The sequence below is a fragment of the Melospiza georgiana genome, chromosome 3, assembly GCF_028018845.1.
Source record: "Melospiza georgiana isolate bMelGeo1 chromosome 3, bMelGeo1.pri, whole genome shotgun sequence".
NCBI lineage: Eukaryota > Metazoa > Chordata > Aves > Passeriformes > Passerellidae > Melospiza > Melospiza georgiana.
In genome coordinates this window covers 24106003-24120291 of record NC_080432.1, presented here as the reverse complement: position 1 = coordinate 24120291, position 14289 = coordinate 24106003, and the positions used below count along the sequence as shown (strand labels likewise).

Sequence of the window (14289 nt, the reverse complement as noted above, 5' to 3'; positions counted from 1 at the left end):
ATGCTTTTACACTTCACAAACACACCATGCAAACTTTCCCTCTTCCCAAACCTGTGTTTTGCTGAAACAGTAGCAAGGAGGTATTTCAGTTTCAACTACACCCACAGGATGGGATCCCAGCATTGGTGACATGAACTCTAATCCAGGCCATGTCCTGCAGGTGTCACAGCACCACTGCTGGCCCAAGCTGCAGCCCAGATCCTGAGGTCCCCAGGAATGCAAGGAGCACTCTGTTGTGCACTGCAATTTCCTTGCTCCCTTCTTTACCTCAGGCCCCACCACAGGCCAGGCAAAAGATCCCTGTGGTGGCACATTTTCCTGTGCCAGCCCTCCTTTGAGAATCCCAGGCTACTGTAGTACTAAAATTGCAGCTGCCAAATAGCAATGTCTCCTGTCTCTAGATGTGCTGTAACCAATGGCCTTGTTCCCCACAGATAAGCTATCTGTGTTCACACACCAAGTGTCTCAAGGAGGAGCAGCCAAAATATAGGAGCTGAACTCTCCCAGAGCCATCAGAAGTGATACAGGAGGGAACAGCATGTAAGCAGAAACAGCAAGCCAAACTCTACTGTTTGAAAGCTGCATAGAACTTGCTTAGGTCTCATGGGATTTTGAAGAATTCAATTCACATGTGTTTTTCAAATCAAAGGCTTTGTGAAAAGTAATTTTTAGCATTTCACACCAACATTCTACTGAAATGGTCTTAATGTAAGTTAGAATAAGAGCCCCAGACTCCATCACACCAACAGAATAATCCTTTCATCTCAGTTCTTCAGCTTTAGAAGCTGACCAGCTGCTGGCAGGTTTCTGGCTAACATGTGAACACAAAGGAAAAAGTCACAGAAGTCCAGATATATAATACCAAATTCATTAATTCCCAAGCCATTTCAGAAGCCAAAACCTCAAGTTTCTTGCAGAAAGCAGATTTTTGCTTAGCTTGCTGTCTTTTCAAAGTCATGAAAAGACATTTGGCACCCAGAGTTCCATAAAATGAGCCGTTTTTTGTTTTCTCTTTAACAGGAGTAAATTGAAGGCTTTCAAGTGTCCAAGTGGTATGCATGAAGCTCTACTTTGCTCATTCCAAAATCAACATAACTCTTTTACCACCTATACAGAAAGGGATGCTCATCAACAGCTTGTCACTGTGCTGCAGAAACTTAACACAAGGAATGAAAGATGGGTTATGTGATTTGGCTGACAGACTCCATGGCAATAACTCTAAAAGCACAGCAAAGATCAGTTCAGGACAAAACATACTTTATTGTACTGTAATGTCAGAAGTACAAGAAAAGTACTGCAGAGAACCATGCTAATGGCGCTTCCAGGGCCTGTGAAGGACAGAAGTACAAGATAATGGGGTACTACTGTACTCAGTGCAAAAACTGATTCATTTGAGGCACAAGTACACTATTGTTTAAGCAGCTTGATTCAAGCACAGCTCTGGTATGTGATCTACTCTGTTTTCTTTCTATGTGACATTTCTAGAACAAAGCTACCTTGACATGAAAGAGGCAGTAGATTCAAGTCAGGGGTGTCCAACTTGCCACTTGGCAACCAAAAAAAAAAAATTAAGAAAAATACTCTGCATAGTCACCCTCCACATCTTAGTTTCAGATATGGAGCTGTGTCTAGAGAAGAAAAGTTACTCTGAAAGGTCAGAACCCAGATCCATTTGGTTGGGTGGGGTTCCCCTCGCTTTCTACGTCTGTGGGTAACTTAATTCACTTTGACCACAATTTATCCAATAAGAAAAAAAACCACAACCAACTCATATCTTGGGTAAGAAATCATACATATCTAACATTCAAATAAATTTCAGCCCTTGAGATCCTGACTTATGGCTTAAGACACAATGAAATAGTTTGGGCACCCTTGAGTTAAGTTAATGAACAGCATTTTTGCTAAAAAAGGCAAGCAAGATCACTGTTTTAAACAGAGCTGACCTCTACAAGAACAAAGCAGGAATCCAAGTCACTAGTTACTACTAGGCTGACATGTACTGCTGCCCAGAAAGATAAAAACATAACACCACAATGAAAACGTTCAACAAAGTTGAAAGATAAAGGTTTCAACACCAGAAGCAGCATTTGAAAACAAGCTGTTTAAGTTAATCTTTTCAAGAGATGCAGATTGCATAACTCTACGCATGAACAAACATGCTGGCAATCTTCTCCTTTTACACAGCAGCTGTGTTTAACATAGGAAGTTCTGGGTTTAAAGAAAGCTACTTGAAGAAGAATTAAGATTTGCAATTCCCTGTCTAACTTAATGAGATTAGTAGAGAAACGAAAAAAAAATGACTACTGAAACAGTAGTTTCTCAGTGGATCCCTATCATTACAAACACAGCTGGATTTGTAAGCAATGCAAGACTAAACAGACAGCTATTACTTTATATTATTACTATGCTCATAAGTTACATCTGTTAAAGTTAAAAAAAGCCAAGCAGTTTCACCCTATTTCAAGGATAGTTTCCAATCAACACCAGTTTACATGGTGAATGGGACTTCACGAATAAACAAGGAATGGTGACATCTTTGGGTCAAGAATGACAAGAAATAATGGGCTCTGTGCTACCAATCAACCTCAACAAGAATATGGCACATGGGCCAGCCCAAGCTGTACCAACACTGAACCTTTAGCACTCAGCACAAATTCGGATCTCTTCACTTTAGCCAGCAAACCAGGTGAAAAGGCTGGGTAAAAAAACCCCCAAAAAACCAAAAATCTAACTAAAAACTTAAGCCAAAAGTTGGAATATACTTTTAAAAAAACATCTGTAGTTTTAAAATAACTTGATGCTGACATCAGTTCGTGCAAACTAAAAAAAAAAACAACCTCTCACTGAATTTCTCTCCAACAAAAGAAAAATCCTGCAAATATTTTCCTTTAGCCCACTGTACCTTAAGATACAATCTCAAATCTAACAGATGTAAATGAAAGAGAGAAGAAGTTACAGCATCTGCACAACATTCTTTCTACAAACAGCTGCTGGAGGGAAAGTAAAATATAAAAGGAATAAAGAAAGTAAGGTTCCATCTGAAATATTCTCACAATCTTTCCCACTTTGTAGTCCATGAATCCGACTCTGATGCTAAGGTGACAGTGTATGTAAGCAGATTTTTTTGTTGATTTTATTACATTGGAGTTTCAATTGAAGAGAACCTGAGCAGAGACCGGGGCCTCTTCAGGAATTGTCGGATGGAACGTGCTCCTCGAAGCCCTCGCTCTCCCGCACCAGGGCCCGCTCCAGGATGACGCGGCCCTCCTTGTAGCGCTGGCTGTCCTCGGTGGCAAACTCATAGATCCAGCCCAGTTTGCTGTTGCAGTTCTTGCAGCTCACGTCCCGCACCATGTGGCGGCCAGTGAGCATGACCCGATCCTGAACTTCACTGTACTGCAGGTTGACCACCTGGGGGAAACACACAGGCACAGGGAACAGCACAGAGGATTAGTCTGCCTAGGGGAAACCTGCTCAATGGCACATTAGAAGGGACAGGGACGAGCCTGTGGCACCACACACAACTGAAAACTGCAGTGTAAAGATCTCCTTTGTGAGAGAGAGGGTAACACCTTAAAGATGTGCTTCACAGTGATGTAAAACCCTCACATTTTAACTGAGAGACACAGATTGCTATCACAAAATATGCAAAAGGGCTGTGTTCAACTCTGGGTGAGAAACTCCCAGTGAGCAGCTTGTAAATTTGTATTAAACTACTTGTAATGTATGTAACTAATTTCTAGCAACTGATGTGATCACCAAGTCCCAGAATTCAGAAACAAAATATTAAAAGAGGTACTTCTTAAAAAATCTTATGGTGCCTTTGAAATAATTAACTAAGTAAAATCCAGGGTCAGTGGCTGAGAATGTAGACATGAAACATGCACCTTTTTGTGTGCTCTATCAGCAGTTTAAATATACTTGCAACTTCTTTTGCAGCATCACCACAAAACTGGGATGTTTACTTCATTGAAAAGTTGATGTCAGAACTATACCCAAGCTGATTCTAAAAGATGGGACTGTACTACTTTCTCAGCTTTGCACCTGACTGGTTCAAATGTACAGCTTCTGACTGCAGAAATGCAAAACCTCAAACTGCTGTAATGAAACCCCACTATTTAACATTAAAAAAAATCTAAACTCCAGGATCCAGACTTTACTGGGTGAGGAAGAAATCTCTCAGTACTGATAAGATTCAGGATACCAGAAGTCCCAGAGCAAAACATAGTTAAGACACTATTGATGTCTCTATCAACTCTGCCCATGGACAAATGGCTTATAAGAAAAAAACAAAACTAAAACAAAACAAAAAACAAAACCAAGCATTATATTTTTAGGAACTTTGTGAGAAAGCAAAGGACAATCACCATTTTTTTCAATTAATCTAATGGAAAAGTCTTTATGCAAAGTTAATAACAATCCTACAATTCACTCAAAAATTTTGACATCTGTATTTTGATCTATTGAATCGAATCAATTAAAAACTCTTAAACTAAACCAGAGTATTACTGCCTGTAAAAAAGATTGTGATTGATTGTGGCAACTTAAGTTACCAGACTGTTATATTAAATGCATTTCAGAAATTAAACAAAATATTATCTAGACTTTTTTTTAACTGCATAAAAGTGAAAAAAAACCTCTGGAACCCTTTGACAGACACCAGATACTCTCAGAGTGAATTTGAGCTTCATATTACTGAAGTCTCTGAAGTTGAAACTCCATCAATTTTGGCCTGAGGCCTCTACATACACAGTCTTCTTTACAGTCTTTCAGCATTTCAGACAAAACTAATTTAGCTAAGTTTCTCATCAACAGTAAATGTCAAATTTGACTTCAAAGACAGAAAAAAAAAAAGTTAAAATAGTAATTATGCAACACTTTAGCCAAGAAGTTTTTTCGATCTCATGACAGATTCATATCCCACAAACTCATTTTCAAAAGTAAAGAGCAGTTCCTCCAACTCCTTACCAACCTTGTTAAAAAGAAAGGCCCTCCCTGTGGCCCCTGTAAAGCGAGTGGAGATGAGCTCAGAGCGGTTGGTCAGGATCGTGTCACAGTTTGCGCAGGAGAACAGGCGAGTGCCACCGATGTGATCCAAAAAAATTCTTCCCATTTTTACAACTTAGATAAGCTTCTACTCAAGACCTGAAAGCAAAAAGAAACATAATGTAAAAAAACCATTTCAGCAAAAAAATTGAAACTCCCAAACATCCAAAAATTGCAACTCCAAACATTCCATATATATGGCAGAATATTCTTCAAACCAATTCCGCTAATGATTGCTCAAAGTCATTCCTCTGTTGGTGAATTGCTAAACTTACAGTCTGCCTTCACCCTCTCATCAAGACATGTTTACTTCCCAAAGTGACCATTTCACCAATAAGATTACTTAAATACAAACTAATTACATTAAATGAGAAAAACACAAACTGAAACCTTTAAAATACATTTCAGTGTTTTGCAGACCCCCTACTGGCCCTACAGTTCTTAAACTCAGAAGCTTCCACTTCTTTTAACACAATACTGAAATTCTATTTCAGTACATTCCCAACAACTCACTCATCTTAGTCAGCACTAAGAAATGAAGCACTGAGAATTACACTGAGTCACCAAGACAATTATAGCTTAATTTTCCCAAGTCACCCCCACCTTTTATAATACATATTTATTATGTCACTTCCCCATAGCTTTGCACAATTTATGACACACGATCACACAACACCACCACTCAGAATGCTGGTATAGCACCCTGGCTGCTGTATTTGACTTGACAATCGTTTGTTTCATAGACACACCAACATAGGAAGGATTTGGATGCTATTTCACATAATAAACAATCCACCCAGTCTTTACACCACACAGTTTTATATACCAATGTTTAAAGTTGTCTAATCCAAATATAAAATACTGTGTAATTTATCCAAGGTATTTCCAAAGCCTCATCACTAAAATACCTCAGCAACTCCAATGAGGAAAAAAAACAGCTAAAAAACTTTATAGCAGACGACCTGCAGTGCCTGATAAATCAGCCTCTTCACTCCTTAGGAAAATTAAAGTGTCTCACCAACTTGACACGAACTAACATAAATTACTCAAAGTTAACTAGTGAGTAGGCACAGAATGTATAGCCGAAACCTTAAATCACGAAGGATGATGTAACTCGACAAAGGAATTGAATTATGATGGTATTTCCCTTTCAACTGCAGAAGTTTTATGACTAAACTTCTACAGTTAAACAAGTTAAATGTACTTCCATTTATGCTTCAGATGTGGAATCAGAAAAATGTATTGTCTCTGCTTTTGTCATGCAGAGCAATGCAAAATAAATCTGACACACTGCAATATTAGAATTGTGTGGGCTTTACTGTTCAGAGCAGGAGACTGTGCCATTCACAGAGAAGTCAATCAAATTCTGTGCTCATCGAATTGAATATTCTAAGTCAAACACCATTAAGAAGCACAAATACCTAATTTAAACTCATTTCAAGGTTTAGGGGATCAGTTTCTTAAAATCTACTCTTAACATGCACAAAGCAAATGGACTAAAACTTGCACCTGCACACACAGAACTTAACATACCATTTTTACATCTAAAAATCAGAAGCCACTGACATAATTTTTTTTTTCCAATTGCTTTATTTCACACTTTGTTTTCTTACAATGTCAGGCAACAAAAAGGGCTCCTAATATTGAACAGAGAGATTTTAGCTCAGGTTCCTTACCTTCAGATTTTTCAAATCACTATTAATCTTCTCTAACCCATCTGAAGGATATATAAAAATTAAAAGCAATGTCATGACTCTTTCTTTTAAAGGTGATATAATACCCATTTCTCTTCTTCAAAGGATAAATAGAACAGGTCTGAGTGTTAGAGGTGTGACTCCACTCAAAATACAGAAAGCATTTTCATTTAGATTTCTCTAAGCTTTGTAGTTTTCTAATATGCCTTTATCTTTTGCAGCAACCAAAGGCAAAAAAAAAAAAAATTAAACTTGAATAGGGACAAAATGAAGGAAAATCAACACACAATAAGTGTGAATAAACAAGTATCAGTAAAAGTCTCCAGCCAGAAGAAACCACAAATACAAGCAATTAAGGTGATTGTAACAGATATGCCCATAAAGCATTTGGCCTAGGTCCATGTGCCATCCTTCCTAACTCTGTTATATTTGTGCTGATTGTATTGTGAATTCAAAACAATTAACTGATCATAATTTACAGTAATGTGGAATCAGCATCCAAAGGGGTATTTTTCAGAGTAAACACAATGCCCACCCTGTCAGTACTTTTAGAAGGTAATGTAGCATAAATCCAAACCCATCCCTATCTCACCAAGAGCAACACAAACATGGAGCCTGGTGTCCAGAACAGATCCCTTACACAGACTGACCCTGCACAGCACGACATTTTGAAAAATGAACCTAAACACTTCAAATGCAAGTGCATCACCTGCCTAAAATCATAATTCATGCCAGTGTTCTCAGAAAAGCCATTAAAAATGGAAATTAAATACTTCAGAAGGGAGCACAAGTGCAATTCTAACAAGCAAGTTCAAAGTCACTGCAACATACAAATGTATTACTTCTGGATATGGCATGGACAGAAGTCTTGAGTCCCAAAGATGTCAAACATTAAAATAAATGTGTAAATAAATACATTCAAACACATAAGGCTGAAAAATCTGCCTACTAATACAAGGCCTAAAATCCTCACTTAGTTATGGCACCTTAAAGAGTTGAAAGTAACCTAAACTCACAGCAGAATCTAACAAACCAACTGATACCAGAATATATTTTTTCAGAATACAGTGCATAAGGAAATCTATATTCTTGAAATAATACACATTTAAAAAATTTAGAAAATTAAATTCTACAGTCAGCACTGTAACAGTCAAAACAATGTAGATTTTGTGTATGTTTTCTTAAGAAACTACTAAAACACTGTAAGGTTACCAGAGTGTCTAACTTTTTCAAAGTAACCTCTACACTAAACTACCACCTGGTAGACTTCAGTCAAAATATATAGCAGGCCAAAGCTACCTCTGACCTCAGTTTTGATTGCTGAATTCAATGAATTTGTAAGGGTGCAGCTGAAGCACTATATAACTACTCACCTTACATTAGTCTTTATGTTACTGCTCACAGTAGTAAAAAGTAGGAAAAAATTACAAAATGACTTCAAGTAATGCAGACTTAAAATGCCAAACTTTATAATGGATTTTCTAAAAAACCTAACATGGACATTTTGCTTTTTCCTCTTCTGTAAAATAGAGAAACTGATTTCAACTTGAAATCATTTCATGCTCTCCCCTTCCTTTTTCTTCCCCCAAGCTAAAAACAGAGCATTCACTTATAAGGCCAAATCAGAAGGTACTGTGGATAAAGGCTCCTTTCTCCTTATGTAAGGATGCTGAATCCTGTAGGGTATACTTACTGCACACAGGAAAAAAAACAGAAGCACAACAGCACAAGGGGAAAGCAATTTTCCATAGCTCCCAGGCTCCTGCCCCTTACAAACACAAGTGGTGTGCACAAAGTCACCCAAGTTAATTTCTATAGTTTCACTACCAATGGGAAAGGTGCAGGCGTCTATTTATGTTCACACATGCATAAATGATCTGAAAAAGCCACTTACAGGCAGCTTTGATAGGCAGTGGGAGGGCTCTCTTAAATGAGGAGAAGCCAAAGAACTGTGAAACATAAAAGCATTTCTAAAGCTTAAGATCCTCTAAACGGGGGGAGGAAAATACAGTAAGTGCACTTGGCCATTCATCCACTATTTACACTTAAAAACACAGAAAATAACTTCCACTTGTCCAGAGAACCAGTCAGGTTCCCTAGTGCTACTTACAGCTCCAGAAAGTGACACTATCCCACCAATTCCATCATGCTACCAGCAGAATTTTCCAAAGTAGTGGACCGGGATCTTGATTATTCACAAAACCAAATGCTGAGGAAAGAACAGATTATTTTTTTTTTGGCCCATGATTTCACTTTTAAAATCAGCTAAGCATTCTTTACTGGGCATGTATCAGTGATGAAGTTCTAGAGCTCCTGCCTTCATGCAAATTACCAAACCCAAGTGATTATACTAAATGAATGGCTGCAATGTAAGAAAGGCAGACTTATTTACTTTCCTTAATGGGATATAAAGTATCTATTGTATGTCCAATCTCTCCAGTTCCAAGAGAGGGGCACTTCATGAACTGAGAGATGATGACACTTCCATTATTCAGCACCCAGACCACCTTCCTGAGAGGACCTTTAGGAGAGCAATCAATGACAGGTCATATCACCTAGCAGGTCAGGCATGCTGAGTGTGCATGATTTTGACAGTACATTATTCTGACAGCATAAACCTTGATACCACTCCTCAATCTCTCTGTGAAAGACTTGCTCCCTGCATGCTTCTCCCAATGAGTGCATGGACAGGCAGGAAACACAGGCACTGTGGCTGAGTGCTGAAATGTGCATTCCCAGATGTGTAGCTCCCAAACTCCCCAAACACTTTCAGTGTTGATTTCAGCAACACTGAGCAACAGCCATGTCAAAGGGCTGACATTCAACAGCTTAAATTTGACCACTATCTGCACACACACCCAAAACCTGAAGCATCACTTGGTTGATATTTGTACTACCTCATCTGCCTATCTTCACCATCAATAAAGAATGAAAAAGTAACACAAATAATTATTTATTAACATCTTTAAAACTAACAGTCAGTGTTTTCTTGTCCTAGTATGCATCTCTTGAAGACACAGGACCGTCAACACTTGGGAGAGCCAGCAAGCACTTTCTCTATACACTGGACTGTGGATATTTCACAGGAGGAGCCTCAGAGTTGCTTCAGCACCATCTACTGCGTTCACATCTACAACAGAGAACAGCTGCTAGTTAAAGGACAAAAAACTGTGACTGTCTCTCTTTCACCATTTAACCAACTAAAAACATTTTCCTTTGTGAGCAAATAGGCGTTCTCTACTTTCTGAGAAAGGTTTAGGCATTCCCCTAAGCACACTGAAACATTCTCAAGACATACTTACCCTGGAACCAGGCTGAAACTTCATCATGGCCTCTCAGGAACTGGGCTTCAGCTTCCTCTTCTCATCTCAGAGATGGACAAAAGAAAGAATTCTTAGCACAACTGCACAAGACCAAACGTTAAAGAATCATAAAGGAAAAACTAAAACTTGCTCCTTACCTTCCCAGGTTCCCCTGCTCACAGGTGGGGGCACATCCAAAAACATACACGTGGTCAGTCTCTTGGGAGGTTGGAGATTCAATGTCCACCACCAACTTCTGCGACTGTCCGAGTAAACAAGGCCTGGCCTCTGCCTACATGCAGAATTGAAACCACCACATGTAGCCAAATGTGGAGAGAAAATGAACTGGACCAGCATACTGTGCTCTTTAGAACCATCCAGCTACTGTAGCAAACTGTGAAGGGAACTGAACACAGTCCAAAGATAGAAGAGGCTTTGGCAAAGCCCAGATGCAGGGCACAGCACCCACCAACACCAGGCTGCCTTGCAGGATGAAAACACCCTTCTGCAAGTTGCAGCAATGTAATTTTTTATTGCAGCGTGCAGTAGTATCATTTCCTATTGCACACTGCATTTTTTCTTAGGTAAGGCAAGCACTAGACACTGGCATTTAAATTTGTTTATGTCATATTGGTGCAGTGAAACACTAATCCAGGGTACTCTGTTTCACTTTTACAGAGAGCAGAGGCACACACAGATGGGTGCTTGTTTCTCATACAGCCCCCCTATCTCAGCATCTCCCACAGAGTAACTTAAACCCTCACAATACTCTTGGCTAGATAACATATAAAAGTATTACTTTACAAATGCTATCAGACTCAGATTAATTTTCTTTCCCACCACTACACAGAGTCCAAAACCAGCAACTAGACCTGTCTCCCTGCTTCTTTTTCCCTTCATTTTCCTCCTTTCCCCTTCCTAAATACTCCACTGTTTTTAAGAAAGCTGTATTTCCTTATTTTGTAATAAATTTACTCTTACACTACTTAAGCAGTTGAGACAACATTTGTATATGAATCCATTCTGCAACTTCCAGAAAGCTAAACTACACATTCTGTTTTTATTAATTTTAGTGCTGAAATGATACAAAACTTCATCCAAAGACATCACTGATTTCATGAGTCATTAAAAATGAAATCCAATAAACAACCTTTTAAGAAATGGTTTAAAGACGACCATCATCCAAACTAGCCACATCCAGCTGGCAGAAAGGGTGATAATACACTAAGTGCATATCACCAAGAGATTTTTATATTAACCAGAAAGGTCCTAAATGTAGGTGAAGGCTCCAAAATTAGTGATCACCTTGCTAACAAACATCCATGGTGTACAGTCATTTCAGCTACACATTTAACAAGTAATTTTTAACTAAAATCTTGCTTAAGGGAATTACGTATTTCAGTGAGAGCTGAGCAACCCAAGATTTCAACACAGGTCAAATGTTGGTAAACAAACATGAACCAATGACCTGACTTGGACAACGCCCCTTCAAGCTTGTGATGATTACCATGATATACAGATATATAAAAATGTGTACAGCTCTCAGTGTGTGGCAAGTAACAAATACAGCTTGTTCTTGTCATCTTCGCTGTTGGGCTTTGAGGTGCAGTTTCATTTGTCCTCACACCCCTGGCAACCACACTTGAAACTCACACGTCATTATTAAAACCTATATACAAACATTAAGCTCTGCATCTCTAATTCTGTAACTAAGGAAGTGAAAGTAGCAGATGACAGAAGCCTCCACACAATACTTTTGAAGACTACTTTAGAGAAACTGAGCAGCACTTAAAAACTGACAGTTTTGTTTGTCACACGCTCGACTTGAATTCAGCCATCCAGAAAGAGGCTCTGTATAAAAATATACATAGGATTTTATATATAGCAGTTACATATATATATTATATATATAGCTGTTACATACAGTCACGTGAGGGAATGTTTACAACTGGGGAGCAAGTTCCCCTCCTGTCAGTCATAAACATTAGTTAAGATAATGGTTAATCTAGAGCTATTAGTTGCTGACATCCAGTTGTTCTGTGATACCACTTTCGAAAGAGCCCTGCCCTGTTTCTCTCTCATAAAACCGTGTGTCCTTGCTTTGTTATTCCCTCAATCTAACCCTAAACACGTGTTTTTTGTTTAAGGAAACCAAAGACAAATAATTTATTACATTCTACGGCGATATCAGTCCAAAACACGGCCTTCATTCTTAAATAAACACGCTGGATTAATCTAATCTACATCTGCTTGCGCAGGACAGCTGAGGGCTGTGCACAGAGTAACAAATGAAGCAGACAAACAACAGCCTTATTTTCGCTTTGACTTAGAACCTTCCCAAAAACAACGGCAGAACACTTCAGCTCCCTGGGAATCCATACTTCCACCGGGAAAGCCCCAACCCGAGCGCTAGCAGCCGAGTGAGCCGCCAGCACCCCCACAACGCAAACAAGCACCGGGGCCGGCCCGGTGACGGCTCCCGGCGGGAGGCACCTGTGCGGGGGGACACGGGGCCGCTCCGCCGGCCAGCGCTCGGCAGCGAGCGGCACCTCCGCCCGCGGAGAGGGGGGATGCGTCAGGCGCCGCCGCCCCCCGTGCCACAGGGCAGGGCGGTTCAACCCCCGCGGAACCTCCGCGGCCGGGCCCGGGGCGGCGCTGCGGGGGCGCCGGTGCCGATCCCGGCGCTGATCCCGATCCCGGTGCCGCGCACACACAAAGCCGCGCGCGAGCGGGGGCGGGCCCCGGCCCGGCCCGGCCCGCGCGCCGTCACGGGGGCGCGCGCAGCCAACCGGGGCCCGCCCGGCTCGTCCCGTCCTCCCCCCTCACCCCCCCCGCCGCCGCCGGGCGCTGCCGGGAGCGCAGGAGCCCTGACAACAAACAGCAGGAAACAGCTGACGGGGAGGCACCGCCGCCGCCTCCGCCGCACCGAGGGGCCGTGCCCGGGGCCCACCGCCGCCCCCATTCCCGAGCCACCCCCGCTCCCGCACCGGGCCCGGGCACGGCCCCGCGCCCACCCGCCCGGGGCTCCGCACAAGAACCGGCCCGAAAAGTTGCCCAGTGCCGGGCCGGGGGAGGAAGTTGTGTCGGCGGCGACAGGGAGGGGGTGCTCGGTGCCGGCCCCCGCCGGGAAGGCTGGGCGGCGCTGGGAGACGCTGACGGAGAAGGGGACGCGGTGGGGGAAGGCCGGTGCTTTGTGGCGGCGCCGGGTAACGCACCGGGTCAAGCAGGGCCGACCACTGCCCCTTTCCGCTCCCGTCGCCGGACCGGAGCGGCTCGCCCGGGGCTCTGCCGCGGCCCGACAGACACAGCGCCGCGGCGCGGCGGTCGCCACCTCCCTCCCCAGCCGCCCTGGCCTCCCCTGGTAGCGCGGGGCGAGCGCGGCCCCCGCCCGGTTACCTGGCTGCGGGGAGCGGCGGCGGCGGTTCCGTGCCCGGTGTCTCCCCCGCCCTCCACGGCCCCGGCGCTCCGGATCGGCCGCGCGGCTCCGCCCCGCCGTGGCCCCGCCCCGCCTGTCAATCAGCGCGGCGAGGCCCCGCCCCGATCCCGCCCCCTCGCTGCCGCCGAGGCCCCGCCCCGGCCGCCTCGCGCTCCGCCCCGCCCCGGGTCGCCTCACGGCCGCGCCCGGCGGGGCACGCCGGGTCACGGAATGACAGAATTACAGAATGGCAGAATTACAGAGTCATAGAATTACGGAATCACAGAAGCATCGAATCATCAAGGCTGGAAGAAACCTTTAATGTCATCTAGTCTGATCATCCACCTAGCACGAGCACACTAACCCCTAAATGACTACACCACAGCACCCAGCACCATGTCCAGAAGCCTCTTGAACACCTTCAGGGATGGTGACCTCCCTGGACAACCTATTCCAATGCCTCACCACCCTAACAATGACATTTTTTTCTGTCTAATTTGAATCTCCGCTGTCTCAGTTTAAGGCTCTTACCTCTGGTCCTGTCACTGCAGACCGGTCAGAAAAGATGGGTCCCCACCTCCCTACAGCACCCTCTCAGGTAACTGTGCAGAGCCGTGGGCTCTTCTCCACGCTGAACAACCCCAACTCCCTCAGCCATTGCTCACAAGATGTGTTTTCTAGACCCTTCACGAGCCTTGTTGCCCTTCGCTGGCCACACTCCAGCACCTCAATGTCGCTTCTAAAGCGAGAGGCTCAGAGCTGAGCACAGTGCTGCCAGCAGTGCTGGGGGCAGCGCCAGGGCAGTGCTCAGTGCTGCAGCCCAGCTGGGGGG

General features: G+C 43.0%; 1 protein-coding gene across 5 annotated transcripts; it reads right to left on the bottom strand.

Moving 5' to 3' along the window:
- Window positions 1-1236: 1236 nt before the first annotated feature.
- On the bottom strand, window positions 1237-13530 carry YPEL5 (yippee like 5). Of its 5 annotated transcripts, none has more exons than XM_058020872.1 (7): window positions 13439-13530; window positions 10201-10334; window positions 10043-10107; window positions 9717-9870; window positions 8851-8949; window positions 4973-5145; window positions 1237-3411 (listed from the first exon to the last, which is right to left on the bottom strand). In XM_058020872.1, exons 6-7 carry the CDS (start codon window positions 5111-5113, stop codon window positions 3187-3189), a joined length of 366 nt encoding a protein of 121 aa, XP_057876855.1. In that variant the 5' UTR covers window positions 5114-5145; window positions 8851-8949; window positions 9717-9870; window positions 10043-10107; window positions 10201-10334; window positions 13439-13530; the 3' UTR covers window positions 1237-3186. The 5 variants fall into 5 exon arrangements, with proteins under 5 accessions (XP_057876855.1, XP_057876857.1, XP_057876858.1 ...); XM_058020874.1 differs by having other exon boundaries at window positions 10043-10102; XM_058020875.1 differs by lacking the exons at window positions 9717-9870; window positions 10043-10107; window positions 10201-10334.
- Window positions 13531-14289: the final 759 nt, after the last annotated feature.

Bases quoted from the DNA above. Each gene is read 5' to 3' on its own strand.
- YPEL5 (XM_058020872.1), bottom strand. From the start codon at position 5,113: ATGGGAAGAATTTTTTTGGATCACATCGGTGGCACTCGCCTGTTCTCC. The intron at 3,412-4,972 runs GTTGGTAAGGAG...TGTTTCCCCCAG, and splicing joins GGGCCTTTCTTTTTAACAAG to GTGGTCAACCTGCAGTACAG.